The 17995-nt window shown below is 53.4% G+C and overlaps 1 protein-coding gene across 1 annotated transcript; it reads left to right on the top strand.

Annotated features, from left to right (window-relative positions):
- The first annotated feature begins 1825 nt into the window (after positions 1-1825).
- LOC127780042 (uncharacterized) lies at positions 1826-4491 on the top strand. The gene is made up of 3 exons (XM_052307003.1): positions 1826-2568; positions 2747-3294; positions 3457-4491. The coding sequence occupies exons 1-3, from the start codon at positions 1866-1868 to the stop codon at positions 4204-4206; spliced, it is 2001 nt and encodes a 666-aa protein (XP_052162963.1). The 5' UTR covers positions 1826-1865; the 3' UTR covers positions 4207-4491.
- Positions 4492-17995: the final 13504 nt, after the last annotated feature.

The following is a 17995-nucleotide window of genomic DNA, read 5'->3' as shown; positions in this document are numbered from 1 at the left end:
GATGAAATGATTCAGTCCCAGTGGGGTTTCATTCTATTTTCAAAACATAGGTAAGTGTGTAAACCAAGTTTCATCTAGATGAAACTTAGTTCTTCTATATAAATAGCGGGTTGTCTCTATAGGGTCTCGTGGGTTACCTCAAACCGATATGGCCGCAGAGGTGGCGCTGGAGCCCGGCACTCTTGACTCCTTTTGGACGGCCACGGCAAACAACGAGTTCTCGGTTCCCCGCAAAAAAAAAAAAAAACAACGAATTCTCGGTTAAGTCGGACTATCTGATGCTTTGCTCTGGGTGATCAACTGGGCAATGCAGGGAGCTTGCCTCACCTCTGACAACCTGCAACGTCACTGTTGGCACTGGGTGAGCTGCTGCTTTCTCTGCGGTAGTATTTAACGCAGGTTTGGGTGCGGGAGCGAAGTCGTCTTGGCTTCCCCTGCCCGTTTGGTGGACCAAGATTCGGAAGGATCAATGCTAGTTCCAACCATTTCATAGTCTTTAAAATTGAAATAGTGTACACCTAGCTAGTTTCATCAAGATAAAACTCTTTTCCTCTCTCTTCATAATTATGTTATCATGTCACCGTATTTGCTTACATAACATCTTATTTACTGAGAATTAAACTCCAATAAGATTAGAACTCTTATTAGATTGATCTTAATTTATGTGACATCTTGATGAGTTTAAAACTCCTACCAAACCTGCACAGGAAACCGGCGTAGACTGATTAGATTTAGCGATTCTTTTTATTTATGCCACTGAAGTGTGGTAGTATTTCAATAGGGGCATTTAACTTTATACCACTTTTAAGATGTAGCAATTAAGAATTTGCACTTGTAGTCTATGATATGTGGGCTCTTATGTATTTATGAAATATGGGCAATCCTTAATTGCCACTTGCAAAAGTAGCAAATAGTTAAATATCTCTATTTCGATATCATTGAAATTTCTCAGAGTCACTTTTCTAGGAACTGTTTTATGGATAAGGATCCTTTGCAGTCGAAGTCACGTGACTTTATTAATGGTATATGGGCCCAATGATCCTTGGGGCCTATACCTCAGTGACAAAAGCACAATGCATTTGACTGTAGACAATCTCAATCCCTGTTTTACCATCTATTCATAGTAGTACTCTATACTCCCAAGTCCCAAGACGCGCTCCCCGTGAGAGCATCGTTTATGCCTAGCGTGGCAGCGCCTCTCTCCACTCCCTGTGCCGTCGATGGCGCCCATTTCCGCAGTCCACAGCCCGCACCTCCAGGCTTTGGCCCACCGCGGTCCTAATCGACGGTGCTTCTGCGGAGGCGCCCATCTCCACCCCGGGTCCACGGCAGGCTCAGCCCTCTCCCATATGGTGCCCCCATCGGCGCCGCTCCTCCCAGCCGTAGGCGCGTGCAGCGTGACTCACCTAGGCTGGGTTTACCTTTTCGGTTTAGCCAATTTGATCGGAAGTCACCAATATACTGAAGTTTCAGAAATTTTGAACAAAATTTACTTAAATTTGAATAAATATTACTAAAATTCACGAAAAATTTTAAAATTAAAAAAATTCGGCCGAAATAATATCGTACTGGAGGGGCCGAAATTTCCAACCTTGCAACCAGGCACTCTCAGTTGCCTGCCTTGCGGTGCGGCCGGCCACCTCACCTATATGTTGCTTTGGCGATGTATGTCTAGTCGCTGGATGGGGATTTTGCTGAGTGCTGACTAGTCGTAGTCTTCCTGTCGGCGGCTAAATTAAGTGATGATGGGATAGCGCGAAATGGATTTATCAGTCTCCTGTTTTGACCAAGCAAAAGTGAAATTAATGTTGCAATCATAGACTCAGGTTGCAACCGCACAGCAGCTTCCCGCGATCAGACCAGCCATGGCCGAAGCTCAGGGTCACGGTGCGGCCATGGAATTCGGGCCTTGCAAGGAGACGCTCGACACTGAACTGCTACACGTGCTGGCCTCCGGCGACGAGGCACGGATGGCGGACCTGTTGAGCAGAGACGAAGGCCGTGGCCACGGCCACTCCCAGGTGGCAATAAGCGTCGACGGCACGACGGGAGCGAGCAGCCTTCTCGGCGTGACGACCAACGGCAACACGGCGCTGCATGTGGCCGCTACCCGCGGGCACGCCGCGCTGGCGGCGCTGATCTGCGCGAGGGCGCCCGCGCTGGCGGCCACGCGCAACAGGTTCCTCGACACGCCTCTGCACTGCGCGGCCAAGTCCGGGCACCGCGAGGTGGCGGCCTGCCTCCTGTCCAAGATGCGAGCCGGCGGATCGGCGGCGGCGGCGGCGCTGCGGGCGACGAACTGCCTGGGCGCCACCGCCTTGTACGAAGCCGTCCGGAGTGGCCACGCTGGGATGGTGGGTCTCCTCATGGCAGAGGCTCCCGAGCTGGCCTGCGTGTGCGTGGCCAACGACGGTGGTGTCTCGCCGCTGTACTTGGCGGCGACGATTGGTTCCGTGGACATTGTCCGGGCGCTGCTGCGCCCGTTGCCAGATGGAACGCCCTCGCCGGCGTCGGCCGCTGGGCCGGACGGACGGACTGCTTTGCATTCTGCGGCCACAACAAGCAAAGGTATGACAAATACGCGAGCATCGTGCCTCCAAACTTCAATGTTGTTTTATTTCCCCAAAAGGTTTTTCCGATTTGTAACCTGTCAATATTTTCACTATGTTTTGAATGATGTACATCCAAATATCCGATTCAATTTGTGTGTTGTAAATTGGCTTATCCTCTGGCAATTTTTAATCAGAAATCGCTCAAGAAATACTGGGGTGGAAGCCAGAGGGTCCAACTCTGCTAACCAAAGTGGATTCGTCCGGGAGAACACCTCTTCACTTCGCTGTATTACACAGTGAGCGCTTTGACGTGGTTCAGCTATTCTTAAATGCAGAACCCTCCCTAGCTCTGGTTTGTGATAACCAAGGATCATTTCCTTTGCATGTTGCTGCTGTGATGGGGAGCGTTAGGATCGTCGCTGAGCTCATACAGAAATGCCCCAACAACTACTGCGATTTGGTCGATGATCGAGGAAGAAACTTTCTGCATTGTGCTATTGAACATAACCAGGAAAGCATAGTTCGCTACATTTGCCGAGATGACAGATTTGGCATCCTGCTGAATGCAATGGACAGCGAAGGAAATACTCCCCTCCATTTGGCCGCGGAGTATGGGCACCCAAGGATGGTCAGTTTACTCTTGGAGACAATGAGCGTCGACGTAGCCATTACAAACAGGGATGGTCTAACTGCAGCTGACCTTGCTTACCGCCATCTACAACCTGGTTTGCACTATTTTCTGGTAATAAACACCGTTCTGTTCATCACTATTGTCTATTGGTTGTCAGACCTCATACTGACACGGTGACACCCACGCAGCAGCAGAGAATCGTTTCATGTGCTGTACCACTGTTCACATGACCAGTTAATTTGTTTGTTTTCTTTTTCTAATTTTTATGCACAGAATCCTCGAGCTGTGGTAAAGAATTGTTTCTACTGGACCAGATCACCTGTTACCTTGGAAGGGGATCATACTAGGACTGGCATCCCATCGACCATGGAGGATGATCTCAAGGACATAGGTGGTGGCATGACATCCACTGGAACAATCGCATCCGTGTTGATCGCCACGGTGACGTTCGCGGCCGCGTTCACCGTTCCGGGAGGTTACGTCGCCGACGACCGCCCGAACGCCGGGACAGCGGTGATGGCCATGCGGTTTGCTTTCAGGGCGTTCGTGGTGTCGGACACCATGGCGTTCCTCTGCTCCATTGTGGGCACCTGCCTCCTCGTCGTCGGCGGGGCGAGGGAGGTCCAGCCGAGCCACCGCCGGTTCTACCAGTGGTCGGCGTGGGCGCTCGTGCCGGCCGGGGCGCAGTTCATGGTCGCCGCGTTTGCCTTTGGTCTCCACGTCGTGCTCGGCGCGGCCAACCGGTGGCTGGTGGTGTTCGTCTACGCGCTGTGCTTGGCTTCGGTGCTGCTCTGCTTCCCGGGCATCTGGGCTCCGTTCTATGTCGGGAAGGCGATCTGGAGGCGCGCCGGATGGCGAGGTCTCACGAATCTTCACCGGCGTCCCTCCAGTTTGGAAGAGCTCTTCTGGTGTTTCGTCACAAGCTTCTTAGCCAAAAATCTCTTGCGGACATTCCTCCCGGTGCTTGCCTCGGTCACCTTCGTCGTTGCCATCGTGCTAAATTTTGCAATGCCCAACTACTGAGTCGCCAGGAATTTGAGGAAGTCCTTAGTAAGAGTGTATAGCCTCTTGGCGTATATGTCCCTACCCTTTTGGTGCCGGTTGCCAACCCCAGATAGGTGTCGGATTTGGCAACCGGCACCTTGCAGGCGGCACTTTTGAGTTCTTTCAAAGGTGTCGGCTTCAAGAACCGGCACCATTGAGGTGTATGGATCCGAAGAAAAAAAATATGGCTCAGAGCCGATGCCTCCAAGCCAAGAAAGAAATTCGAAAAATCTAAAAAAACCTTAGTTCTTGTTCATCACAAATAAAAATCATCAACAAACAAAAATCCACCGCAATCACAACCACAAACAAAAATCACAAAAATCATGAACAATCAAAATACGTCGCCGTCAACGGGAGACCACCACTGATGCCGTCCCGCTAGCCGCCGACGCTGGATCCACCATGGGAGCCCTGCCGATGCCGGATTCATCGCAGGAACGGGCGCCGATGCCGGATCCAGCCGCCCCGCCCGCCACCGACGCCGGATCCAGCGCGCCGCCTACCGCCGACCCTGCCGACACCTTTCCTCCCACCGGATCTGGCGGAGGGGAGCGCGTGGCCGCCGCTGCTGCCTTCGCTGGGTGTCACGCCCCGAACTAGCCCCAAGCGGAACTAGCCCGTGACGCTCCAAATTAACCTATTAATCGATACCAGTCCTAGGAAACAGTGCTGGATCACAGGAAGATAGTATATCACAGCAACAGAGGTCTCTTTATTATAGAGTAGGAGTACAGTCATGCTGAGCTGCGAACAGATCCCGAGCTCACAACTGCATTACAAAAGGGAAAGCGGAAGCCAAGACTTGGACCAAACATCACAGGCGCGACTTGGGAACTAGGCCGAGACCCTAAAACTCATCGTAGCCGACTTGCTCCTGGAAGAACTCCTCGTCAGCGGGATCCACATCATCTTCTTCAGCGCATGGGGGGGGGGAATTATTTATATAGAGCAAGCGTGAGTACGGGAGTACTCAGCAAGCCATGGGAATTAAGTGTTTAATGCAGGCTTCAAGGAAAGGCTGTTATTTTTACAATTGATTTTATTTAAACTCCTTTTTGAATAACTAAGTGTGTGCGCTTCTCAAACGACACGGATGGGACAGTGCGTCTCGTCCGGGGTCGGAGTATGTGCAATGTATCCGTCTTTGAATTGATTCAAGGTTGGCACTCGGCCAACAACCTTAAAACGGCCACCCGGGCCTGGCTGATCCCATCAGCCGCGGATTTACCAAACATCGAACCCATTCCACAACAGCAATTTCACAAAGCAGTAGTCAAACAAAACTACGCTAGGAATCACCTCACATCCGCCTATGACCGTGGGCACGGCTGTTCGAACAGTTTGTTAACATCTGCAGAGGGGGTACACTTTACCCACACGACATTATTAACCCGGATCATCCAGCCCGTGCAGAACGGCCACGTCTAGAGACCTTAAGGCTTTCATGACAAGGCATTTCGAAAGCCGACACAGGTTCACCATATGCCAACCAGAGGGGTCCCAGACCAACACCAGATTAGGTCCCAGACCATACTGTGCCAGGAAGCCCGGGGGTTCTCCCCGACACCACCCCGTTGAATCCACATGTCTCTTGGCATCAAGGCTCCCCCGATTAGCAATTTACTCAGCCAGCGGTGTCCCATTTCACCCATGTGGTCGCACTTGTCTAATGTTCGGATGAAAATCCAAGGAAACGGTCCTTAAGTGCAAGAGCAGGAAACCGTACACCCGGTACGTTCCCCGGTCCGCGATTTTGGAAATTCATTTAGTTCGCAAGCACCGACCCAGGTGTCGGGTTTTCCAAGTCTTTTGTAAAACCCAAGTTTTACCCATCGTTGGATATTTTATATTTTGAGGGGGGGGGGGGTGTTCCGATGCGCGTACCCGAAGGCCCGTGCATCGAAGCACAACAGTTGACAAAGGAGGTTTAAGTGTTCAATAATTCAAGGAGGGTAATTGCAACAATTAGGATTGGGGGCCGGCAGGCTATCTCGCAAGCCGCGGCCGAATTAATTGTGTAAATCCTATCCATGCAATATTTGTGAAAAAGAAATACTTAGATTTAAATTATAGGTGCAAGATGATCAAAGGTGACTTGCCTTGCTCGAGACCTTGAGCTTGATCCTCGAAATGCTCGCACTGCGGGTCTTCGGGCTCCGAAACTACACGCGAAATGGGACAACTCAACAAACGGCGAAGATAAAGCCCTATTATTGACCACTAAGCGTACCATTAGATAGATCTCGAGATTTGAGGAATTTTGGAAGTTGAATGGAGTCAAACGGACATACAGCTGATAAGATATTGAATTTCTAAGATTATTGGATTTTTGATCTAAACGAAAAGGATTTATTTAAATCCTTTTTGAGAAAAGAAAAGAAAATAAAGAGGGAGGGGAATTAGACTTCCCTCGGGCGGCTAGGGCACGGCCCGGGAGAAAGGGGCGGCTCGGCCGAACTTAACGGGCCGGCCAGCCCGAGAAGGCGGCCCAAGGTGCGCGTGCGGGCGGGAACGAGAGAGGGAGCCGGTGGGCCGGGTCCATCTCGCGTGGTCCCGAGTGGGACACGCTTGTTGGTGGCTCGGCTCACCGTGCGGAGGGAGCACGTGGCGTGCGCTAGGGTTCGGGGACAGAGACGCGGTGCACGCGCGCGGTTCGCGGAGGACGCGGATGCGGCGGGCCCACGCGCAGCCTCACGGCTCGCGGTGGATCGCGCGTGCGAGCGGGTCGGAGGGAGCGGCTGACCGGGGTCGGCTCGACCCGGTCGCGGCCGAGGTGGCACCGTCATGGTGCCTTCGTGGCAGCCACGCGGGCCGGCGAGAGGAAGACGAAGGCGCCGGCCGCGAATGGACGGCGGGCGGCGGCGGTTTCTTCGGGACGCCGTGCGACGACGAGGGGCGACGGGGTGTACACCGGAATGACGAGGGAGAACGAGAGGGAGCGAGCCAACGGCTTGGATTCGCCGGAGGGAGTTCGTCGGCGGCGGATTGCGGTGGCGGCAACCGGCGGCGAGAAAAGGGGGAAACGGCGACGAGGTCACGAGGGGCTGATTCCCGGCGGTGAGAGCATCTACACGGCTAAGGTAATGCATTCCTAGCACCGGATTAGGAGGAAACACGCCGTGGGAGGCCGGTGACGAGAGGTGGCTACCGGACTCGAGCGGCGTCGGTGCCGAGCCCACTGCGAGCGACGGCAGCAATCGGGGCGGTGCCAGTTTGCTACGGGGAGGCTACTCATGCTACTAACCGAGTCTAAGGGGAGGAGATGGATCGAGGAGGGAGAACGGGGAGTTAAACTACCGTGCGGGACGGGGCGCAGTGACGATGGGCCGACGGCACGGGAGTGATCTCTCCGGCCTCGGGCCGGGGAAGCGGAGGAAGACGATGCGCCCGAAGTCCCCTTCACGCGTCCTTTGCACGCACCGGCTCTCCCGGTGCTTGGCGATGAACGGCGGAGGCGAGACAGAGGGGCGGCAATGGCGCGGTGGTGGCGAGCGAAACGGGAGGAGGAATCGATAGGAGGGCGCCTTGGTTAAATAGGAGGCGATGTCGGTTTGGGAACCGACCTAGGGCGGTCAAGGGAGCGAGCTAGCGCTCGGCGGTCGCGACCAAAACAGCGACAAGGGGGGGGGAGGGTGACGCCGGCGGAAGAGAAAAGGGAAAAGGAGGAGAGAAAAGGGGGGCTTGCCCCTTGCCACTTTGGGAAAAGGAGGAGGGAGAAAGGGCGATGTGGCAGAGGGAGGAGGAGCTCTACCTCCATCCCTTGGAAGCTAGCGCGCGGAGTGGCGGGGCCGGGTCGTGACGACGGCGATGACGGTGGGGGCGGTGTGGAGCCGAGCGGTGACACGGGCGGCAGGCGCTGGCAGGCGCGGCAGATGCTGACGGCGGCGGCGACCAGGCGGTCGGCCACCACGGCCCGCGCACGCGGGAAGCAACGGCGCGCGGCGATTTGAGCAGCGCGGCTCGGGCACGCGTGCTAGCTCGCGGGGCCGAGCGGCTGCGCGGCTACAGGCGCGGCAGGGCAGCGGGGCCGGGCGGCGCAGACGGCGCAGGTGCAGCACGGGCAGCGACCACACGGGCGTGCGCGCGAGGCAACGGTGCGTGGGGGCTGATTTCGCGGGCGGGGAGCTCGCCGGGGATGGAGGCAGGGAGAGGGAGAGCGAGGGGGAGGCGCTCGGTGCGGCTCTCGCGCACGCGCACGCGCGGGCAGAGCGAGGGAGAGAGGGGGAGAGAGAGAGAGAGAGAGAAAGAGAAAGATGGGCCGAGAGGGAATCGGCCCACCGAACCCGAGGGAAGCAAAATAGACTTTTGCGGAGGAATTCGATTTGGGAAGGAATTGGATTCGGGATTTGAATTCGACGATGGATCGGGGATTCGAGATCCGGAATGGCACCGAGACTAACTGCAAGCGAAGAAATAATTTTCGCAATTAGGGTTTTTAGAATTTAAATTTTCCCGCTAGGCGCCATGACAGAACGGGCGCTACAGACCAACCGCCCTGACAAGATTCTCGACCCCGAGATTTAGCACCTAAGGGAGCAGCTCCGGAAACTCGGCGCGGAGATGATCTTCTCATTCCCAGGTTGCCTCATCTTCAGAATGGTTGCTCCATTGGACCATATAGAACTTGATGGTCTTTCTTCGCGTTTGTCGTTCTGCCTCTTCAAGAACCTTGATCGGTCTTTTCTTGTAGGTCAGATTCTTTTCCAGCTCGATATTACCCAGGGGAACTTGTTCTTCTGGAACACGGAGACACTTCTTCAACTGAGACACGTGAAACACGTTGTGCACATCTGCGAGACCTTCAGGTAAATCAAGCTAATAAGCCACCTCGCCACGTCTAGTAGTTATGAGGTAGGGGCCGATGTAGCGGGGTACTAACTTGCCGGACATCCCAAACCTCCTCATACCACGGAGGGGTGATACCCGCAGGTACACATGATCTCCTTTTTCGAACTCAAGGTCACGCCTCCGATTGTCAGCGTAATTCTTCTAACGGTTCTGAGCTATCTTTAAACGTTCTCGGATCAGCTTAACTTGTTCTTCTGTTGCCTTGAGTATGTCAGGACCGAACACCAGTGCTTCGCCAACCTCATTCCAGCACAAGGGAGTGTGGCACTTTCTTCCGAACATTGCCTCATTCGGCGACATCTGAATGCTGGCCTGATAACTGTTGTTGTATGAGAACTCAGCATACGGCAAACAACAATCCCAAGTGCCTTCGAAATCTAGAGCACACGCACGGAGCATGTCTTCTAGGATCTGATTTACTCTTTCTGTCTGACCATCGGTCTGCGGATGGTAAGCTGTACTAAAATTTAGATCGGTTCCGAGAGCTTCATGCAACTGCTTCCAAAACCTTGAGGTGAACTGAGTGCCTCGATCTGACACAATCTTGTTGGGGCAGCCAAATCTACATACGACATGGGTCATGTAGAGTTCTGCTAGTTTCTTTCCATCAAAGAGGGTTTTCACTGGCACGAAATGAGCTGATTTTGTGAGTCGATCCACGATTACCCAGATGGAGTCGTACTCGCTAGCGGTTCTTGGCAAACCGGTGATGAAATCTATTCCGATTTCTTCCCATTTCCACTCGGGAATCGGTAGGGGTTGCAGCAAACCAGCTGGCCTCTGATGCTCTGCCTTGACTCTCTGGCAAATGTCACAAAGGGCTACGTATTCTGCGACATCTCGCTTCATTCCAGCCCACCAGAAGTATGCCTTGATATCCTGATACATCTTCGTACTTCCTGGATGAATGGACTAGGCGGACTCATGAGCTTCTTTTAGAATGAGGTCTCTTAACTCCTTCTTGGCTGGTACATAGATGCGTGGACCGCACCAAACTGTGCCTTGATCGTTTATGGAGAAATCGGTGTCCTTCTTCTCCTGTATTCTTTTTATTAATTCTTTTATCCCTTCATCATCTTTCTGAGCTTCCCGGATTTGCGATTCTAGGGTAGGCTGCACTGTTAAGCTGGCAGGGACACCTGACTATACCACGGTCAGCCTTAACTTCTCCAATTCTCTGCACAGGCGATCTTGGTCTGGCCATATTTGAGCTGCATTGCAATAGGTCTTGCGACTTAGCGCATCAGCGACCACATTAGCTTTACCGGGATGGTAATGAATTCCAAGATCGTAATCCTTGATTAGTTCCAACCATCTTCTCTGCCTCATATTTAACTCGGTCTGAGTGAAGATATACTTAATACTTTTGTGATCGGTGTATACTTCACATCTGTTCCCGATTAAATAGTGCCTCCAGATCTTAAGAGCATGAACCACGGCTGCCAACTCGAGATCATGGGTGGGATAGTTGACTTCATGAGGCCTAAGCTGCCTAGATGCATAGGCCACAACCTTTTGTTCTTGCATTAGAACACATCCTAAGCCTTGTCTTGATGCATCACAGAAGATTTCGAAATCCCTTCGGATATCTGGCAGGGTGAGGACTGGGGCAGTGGTCAACCTTTTCTTCATTTCTTGAAAGCTGTCTTCACAGGCTGCTGACCATTCAAACTTCTTTTCCTTCTTTAACAGCTCGGTCATAGGTCTGGCTAGCTTAGAGAATCCTTCGATGAATCTTCGATAGTAACCAGCTAGGCCAAGAAAACTGCGGATCTCCGACACATTCTTGGGCGGATTCCAAGCAAGTACAGCTTCAACCTTGCTGGGATCTACTTCGACACCGTTGGAGGAGATCACGTGTCCAAGAAATGCTACTCGGTCCAACCAGAATTCGCATTTTGAGAACTTAGTGAATAGTTGATGATCCCTGAGCTTTTCCATTATCAGCCTCAGGTGTTCAGCATGTTCTTCCTCATTCTTGGAGTATATCAGGATGTCATCGATGAATACCACGACAAACCGGTCCAGGTATTCCATGAAGATTTTGTTCATCAGGTTCACGAAGAATGCTGGAGCATTGGTGAGTCCGAAGGACATCACTATGAACTCATACAGACCATAACGCGTTGAGAAAGCGGTCTTTGGGATATCTTCAGATCTGATTTTCAACTGGTGGTAACCTGATCTTAAGTCAATTTTAGAGAAAACTTTTGCTCCTTTAAGTTGATCGAACAGATCGTCAATCCGTGGCAACGGGTACTTGTTCTTTATGGTTACTTCATTCAGGGCTCTATAGTCAATTACCATTCTCTCAGAGCCATCCTTTTTCTTAACCAGAAGCACTGGGGCTCCCCAAGGGGACGAGTTAGGTCGCACATAACCTTTACTCTCCAATTCTTCGATCTGCCTTTTGACTTCTGCTAATTCATTAGCTGCCATTCGATATGGTCTTTTTGCAATTGGCGCGGTGCCTGGTGCCAGTTCTATGGTGAACTCAATCTCTCGGTCTGGTGGCATACCCGTTAATTCTTCTGGAAATACGTCGGGATATTCACAAACTATGGGCACTGATTCGAAGGGAATGGCTTGCAAACTGGTTAGGATAGATCGACTTGCAGTAAGGGTGTTAGGGGTGAAGCGAACTTGCTTTCCCCCAGGTTCTTGCAAAGTGATGGACCTTTCGGCACAATCTATCTGCCCTTTGTGCTTAGCCAACCAATCCATCCCTAGGATGACGTCCAAGCTCTGCGAGTCTAGGACTATCGGTTTGGCTAGGAAGTCAACTTCCTCAATTCTAAGGTTAACTTCCGGGCATATTTTAGTTGCCCTTATATCCCTTCTAGGGGAATGTACTATCATTGGTACTCGCAGTTTTTGGGTTTTCCAACCATTTCTTTTCACAAAAGCTTGCGATATGAAAGAATGGGATGCTCCTGAATCAAACAGAACTATTGCGGGTACGGAGTTGACAGAGAACATACCCATCACGACGTCTGGAGCATCCTGAGCGGTCTCAGCTTGAATGTGGTTCACCCGGCCTCGACCAAAGTTGTTGGAAGCACGAGAACCTTGTCCACTTGCCTGAGAGCTAGGACGAGACGGAGCTGCCGCTGGAGTAGGAATTCTGGCAGTGCTGCCATTAGCATGCCCTGACTTGGTGTTGGTAGGATTCTGAGGGCACTGTCTGGCATAGTAACCCATCTGGTTGCACCGGAAACACTGAACTGCGGATAGTCCTGGTGGTGACTTGAAAGATGTTACACTGTTTGGCGCAGTATTGCCACTTGGGGCATGCTGCTGTGGCTGAGGTGCCGGACGGTTCATCTGAAGACGAGGGGCATAGCCTGGCTAGCGGTTAACCTGAGTGACTGACTGGTGATATTGCATGGGTTGACCAAAGCGAGGGCGAGGTGCGCCTCGGGAAGAATTCCCCTGATGGTTAGACTTGCGTTTCTTATATTCTTCGGTGGCCTCTTTTCTGGCATCCTCAAGTAGAAGTGCCTTGTTGATCATATGCTAAAAAGTGGGGAAATCATGAGCAAGCAACTGGAGTCTCATTCCAACTACGACTCCTTTCAAGAACTTCCTGATCTTCTTCTTGTCTGTGTCCACTTCCTCGGGGGCATACCGAGCCAACTTGTTGAACTGACTTAGGTACTCATTGATACTACTATTGCCTTGCTTAAGCCTGTTAAATTCCTCTTTCTTCATATCAATGGTGCTTTCAGGCACATGAGCTGCACGGAAAGCCGTAGCAAACTCATCCCAAGCAATGTTAGTGGGTTCAGGGTGTGCATTGCAGTAATTCTCCCACCAATCTGCAGCAGGTCCTCTTAGCTGGTGAGAGGCATAGAGCGTCTTCTCAACAGGAGTACACTGCACTAAGTTGAGTTTTCTATCAACATCTTTCAGCCAATCGTCAGCCTCAACGGGCTCGACGGTCTGAGAGAACTCTGGCGGACGAGACCTCAGAAAGTCTGTCAGCTTGGATCTATTGTTGCCCATGTGAGGGTGGCCATTTCCATGCGCATTATGCTGAAAGCCAGCTATGGCTGCGGCTAATCCTTGCAGGATTTGTGTCTGAACTGCCATCAAGTACTGCATGTTGTTTTCCACATGAGGTGGGGAAGGGATGCGTTCTTCTCCAGAATTGTGACTGGCAGCGCGGTGAGAGCGGTGAGACTGTTCCACTTCTGCAGTACGGGAAACTGTGCGATGCGAGCGGTTGCTACGGTGGGTTGCTCTACTTCTGCATTGCGGGACGCAGTACGGTGCGAGCGGTTGCTGCGGTGAGACTGCTCATTAGCTGGCTCGTGGTTTGGTTCTGGCTCGACTCTACCTTCCTCGAAACCGAAACGGGCTGGTGCACGAGCAGCACGGCGGGGACGGCTAGCCATCTAAACTCCCAGAAGAGGGCGAGGTAAGGATCAAATAAGCACTTAGGAAGGCAAGAAGCAAAGTAAATAACAACTCAGATAGCACACACTAGTCATAAAACTGGATTTCTCAAATCATAAAAACACCTGATACAACGGGTGTGGACAAGTCACAGAGCTACGCCGAGCTTGACTGTACGCACACCACCTAGAAGAACCAGACTACCAAACAACACCCACATCAAACACACGCACGCACTACCTCGCCACGACTCCAAAAGAGTTGGCGGCGGAACAAAAAGGGCCTAACACACGGACGGCTGCTGAAGACTACCTCCTCTACTCCTCGTCTGCCTGGCTGCCTCCTGTAGTCGGCTCCTCAGTCGAAGAAACATCGATCGGCTGACGTGAAGAGACCGGCAGAACCTGTCGAGGGCCGGCAGCAGCACGAACCGCTGGCGATGGGGGAGCTGGGTAGTCGAAGTGGAACACAGTGGAAGAACCAACAACACGCTTCCGCGCAGTGCGGATAAAGCGTGGCCCACGGCGGGAGGAAGCAACTGGAGTGTGTCCGGGGGTGTAGGAGGGGCTAACTGGGTGTGGGTAGGGGGAGTACACTGGAGAGTACGGCGCACGCGAGCTGGGGGAGCGCGGGCCACTGGGAGTGCGAGCAGAGCCGCGAGAGCTGTGGGAAGACAGGTGGCTGGCGTGGCAGAGGCGGCCTGAGTCCCAAGAGGCAGTGTCAACTGAGGTGACACCCTCCTCGGCCAGACGGGCCTCCAGAACGGCGTAGCGGCAAGCAAGGGAGCGGTAAGCCTCAAGGAGAAGGTCGTGCTGGGTGGCCTTAGCCTCAGAAAGCTCAACCATGCGAGTCAGCACAGGCTGAGACTCGCTGTACGGACAAGGGTACCTGGTGTCTGTGTGGCCAAAAGGAAGGCGAGGGAGCTGCCGGAAGGCAGAGCCCCCGAGACGGTGATTGTAGTCGTGGGCCAAGCGACGAAGCGCAGTCCAGGAGAGGTCCTGGTACGCGATCTGGAGAGTGGGCCTGGCCACAGTGAAGTGGTGTGGGCGAAGGCCAGCTCCGTGTATACCTCCACGAGGGTAAAGGTACACCGAAAGCTCACAGTGAGGGGGAACACGGTCCACGGAGTACCCTGTGTACTCGGGACACGAGAAGCCAAGGTAGCGAGCGAGGTCACGAAGCTGAGCGATGTGGTGACCCTCACCAAAACCGTGGGAACTGAAGCTGGCGTTCACTGCCATCTACAATTTTGAAAGAGGGAGAAAAGATCAGTAACCATTTTAGCAACAAACTATTGAAAATAAAGAAACAAAAAGAAGCCTTAGCTTTTCGCAAGTAGTTTTGAACTTAGTATCCTTAGGGTCGTCCTAAACGTCGGGTTTCGCCCTAGGCCAAGCCTGTGCTCTGATACCATCTCTTGTCACGCCCCGAACTAGCCCCGAGCGGAACTAGCCCGTGACGCTCCAAATTAACTTGTTAATCGATACCAGTCCCAGGAAACAGTGCTGGTATCACAGGAAGACAGTATATCACAGCAACAGAGGTCTCTTTATTATAGAGTAGGAGTACAGTCATGTTGGGCTGCGGACATATCTCGAGCTCACAACTGCATTACAAAAGGGAAAGCGGAAGCCAAGACTTGGACCAAACATCACAGGCGCGACATAGGAACTAGGCCGAGACCCTAAAACTCATCGTAGCCGACTTGCTCCTGGAAGAACTCCTCGTCAGCGGGATCCACATCATCTTCTTCAGCGACTGGGGGAGGGAATTATTTATATAGAGCAAGGGTGAGTACGGGAGTACTCAGCAAGCCATGGGAATTAAGTGTTTAATGCAGGCTTCAAGGAAAGGTTGTTGTTTTTACAATTGATTTTATTTAAACTCCTTTTTGAATAACTAAGTGTGTGCGCTTCTCAAACGACACGGATGGGATAGTGCGTCTCGTCCGGTCGGAGTATGTGCAATGTATCCGTCTTTGAATTTATTCAAGGTTGGCACTCGGCCAACAACCTTAAAACGGCCACCCGGGCCTGGCTGATCCCCTCACAAAACTACGCTAGGAATCACCTCATATCCGCCCATGACCGTGGGCACGGCTGTTCGAACAGTTTGTTAACCTCTGCAGAGGGGGTACACTTTACCCACACGACATTACTAACCCGGATCATCCAGCCCGTGCAGAACGGCCACGTCTAGAGACCTTAAGGCTTTCATGACAAGGCATTTCGAAAGCCGACACAGGTTCACCATATGCCAACGAGAGGGGTCCCAGACCAACACCAGATTAGGTCCCAGACCATACTGTGCCAGGAAGCCCGGGGGTTCTCCCCGACACCACCCCGTTGAATCCACATGTCTCTTGGCATCAAGGCTCCCCCGATTAGCAATTTACTCAGCCAGCGGTGTCCCATTTCATCCATGTGGTCGCACTTGTCTTATGTTCGGATGAAATTCCGAGGAAACGGTCCTTAAGTGCAAGAGCGGGAAACCGTACACCCGGTACGTTCCCCGGTCCGCGATTTTGGAAATTCATTTAGTTCGCAAGCACCGACCTAGGTGTCGGGTTTTCCAAGTCTTTTGTAAAACCCAAGTTTTACCCATCGTTGGATATTTTATATTTTGAGGGGGGGTGTTCCGATGCGCGTACCCGAAGGCCCGTGCATCGAAGCACAACAGTTGACAAAGGAGGTTTAAGTGTTCAATAATTCAAGGAGGGTAATTGCAGAATTAGGATTGGGGGCCGGCAGGCTATCTCGCAAGCCGCGGCCGAATTACTTGTGTAAATCCTATCCATGCAATATTTGCGAAAAAGAAATACTTAGATTTAAATTATAGGTGCAAGATGATCAAAGGTGACTTGCCTTGCTCGAGACCTTGAGCTTGATCCTCGAAATCCTCGCACTGCGGGTCTTCGGGCTCCGAAACTACACGCGAAATGGGACAACTCAACAAACGGCGAAGATAAAGCCCTATTATTGACCACTAAGCGTACCATTAGATAGATCTCGAGATTTGAGGAATTTTGGAAGTTGAATGGAGTCAAACGGACATACAGCTGATAAGATATTGAATTCCTAAGATTATTGGATTTTTGATCTAAACGAAAAGGATTTATTTAAATCCTTTTTGAGAAAAGAAAAGAAAATAAAGAGGGAGGGGAATTAGACTTCCCTCGGGCGGCTAGGGCGCGGCCCGGGAGAAAGGGGTGGCTCGGCCGAACTTAACGGGCCGGCCGGCCCGAGAAGGCGGCCCAAGGTGCGCGTGCGGGCGGGGAGGAGAGAGGGAGCCGGTGGGCCGGGTCCATCTCGCGTGGTCCCGAGTGGGACACGCTTGTCGGTGGCTCGGCTCACCGTGCGGAGGGAGCACGCGGCGTGCGCTAGTGTTCTGGGAGAGAGACGTGGTGCACGTGCACGGTTTGTGGAGGACGCGGATGCGGCGGGCCCACGCGCAGCCTCACGGCTCGCGGTGGACCGCGCGCGCGAGCGGGTCGGAGAGAGCGGCTGACCGGGGTCGGCTCGACCCGGTCGCGGCCGAGGTGGCACCGACGTGGTGCCTTCGTGGCAGCCACGCGGGCCGGCGAGAGGAAGACGAAGGCGCCGGCCGCGAATGGACGGCGGGCGGCGGCGGTTTCTCCGGGACGCCGTGCGACGACAAGGGGCGACGGGGTGTACACCGGAATGACGAGGGAGAACGAGAGAGAGCGAGCCAACGGCTTGGATTCGCCGGAGGGAGTTCGTCGGCGGCGGATTGCGGTGGCGGCAACCGGCGGCGAGAAAAGGGGGAAACGGTGACGAGGTCACGAGGGACTGATTCCCGGCGGTGAGAGCATCTACACGGCTACGGTAATGCATTCCTAGCACCGGATTAGGAGGAAACACGCCGTGGGAGGCCGGCGACGAGAGGTGGCTACCGGACTCGTGCCGCGACGGCGGCGAGCCCACTGCGAGCGACGGCAGCAGTCGGGGCGGTGCCAGTTTGCTACGGGGAGGCTACACATGCTACTAACCGAGTCTAAGGGGAGGAGATGGATCGAGGAGGGAGAACAGGGAGATGCACTACCGTGCGGGACGGGGCGCAGTGACGATGGGCCGACGCAACGGGAGTGATCTCTCCGGCCTCGGGCCGGGGAAGCGGAGGAAGACGATGCGCCCGAAGTCCCCTTCACGCGTCCTTTGCACGCACCGGCTCTCCCGGTGCTTGGCGATGAACGGCGGAGGCGAGACAGAGGGGCGGCAATGGCGCAGTGGTGGCGAGCGAAACGGGAGGAGGAATCGATGGGAGGGCCCCTTGGTTAAATAGGAGGCGATGTCGGTTTGGGAACTGACCTAGGGCGGTCAAGGGAGCGAGCTAGCGCTCGGCGGTCGCGACCAAAACGGCAAAAGGGGGGTGACGCCGGCGGAAGAGAAAAGGGAAAAGGAGGAGAGAAAAGGGGGGCTTGCCCCTTGCCACTTTGGGAAAAGGAGGAGGGAGAGAGGGCGACGCGGCAGAGGGAGGAGGAGCTCTGCCTCCATCCCTT

The sequence above is a fragment of the Oryza glaberrima genome, chromosome 7, assembly GCF_000147395.1.
Source record: "Oryza glaberrima chromosome 7, OglaRS2, whole genome shotgun sequence".
Taxonomy (NCBI): domain Eukaryota; kingdom Viridiplantae; phylum Streptophyta; class Magnoliopsida; order Poales; family Poaceae; genus Oryza; species Oryza glaberrima.
The sequence above is the reverse complement of the archived record's forward strand: the minus strand, read 5'-3'. Positions and strand labels throughout refer to the sequence as shown.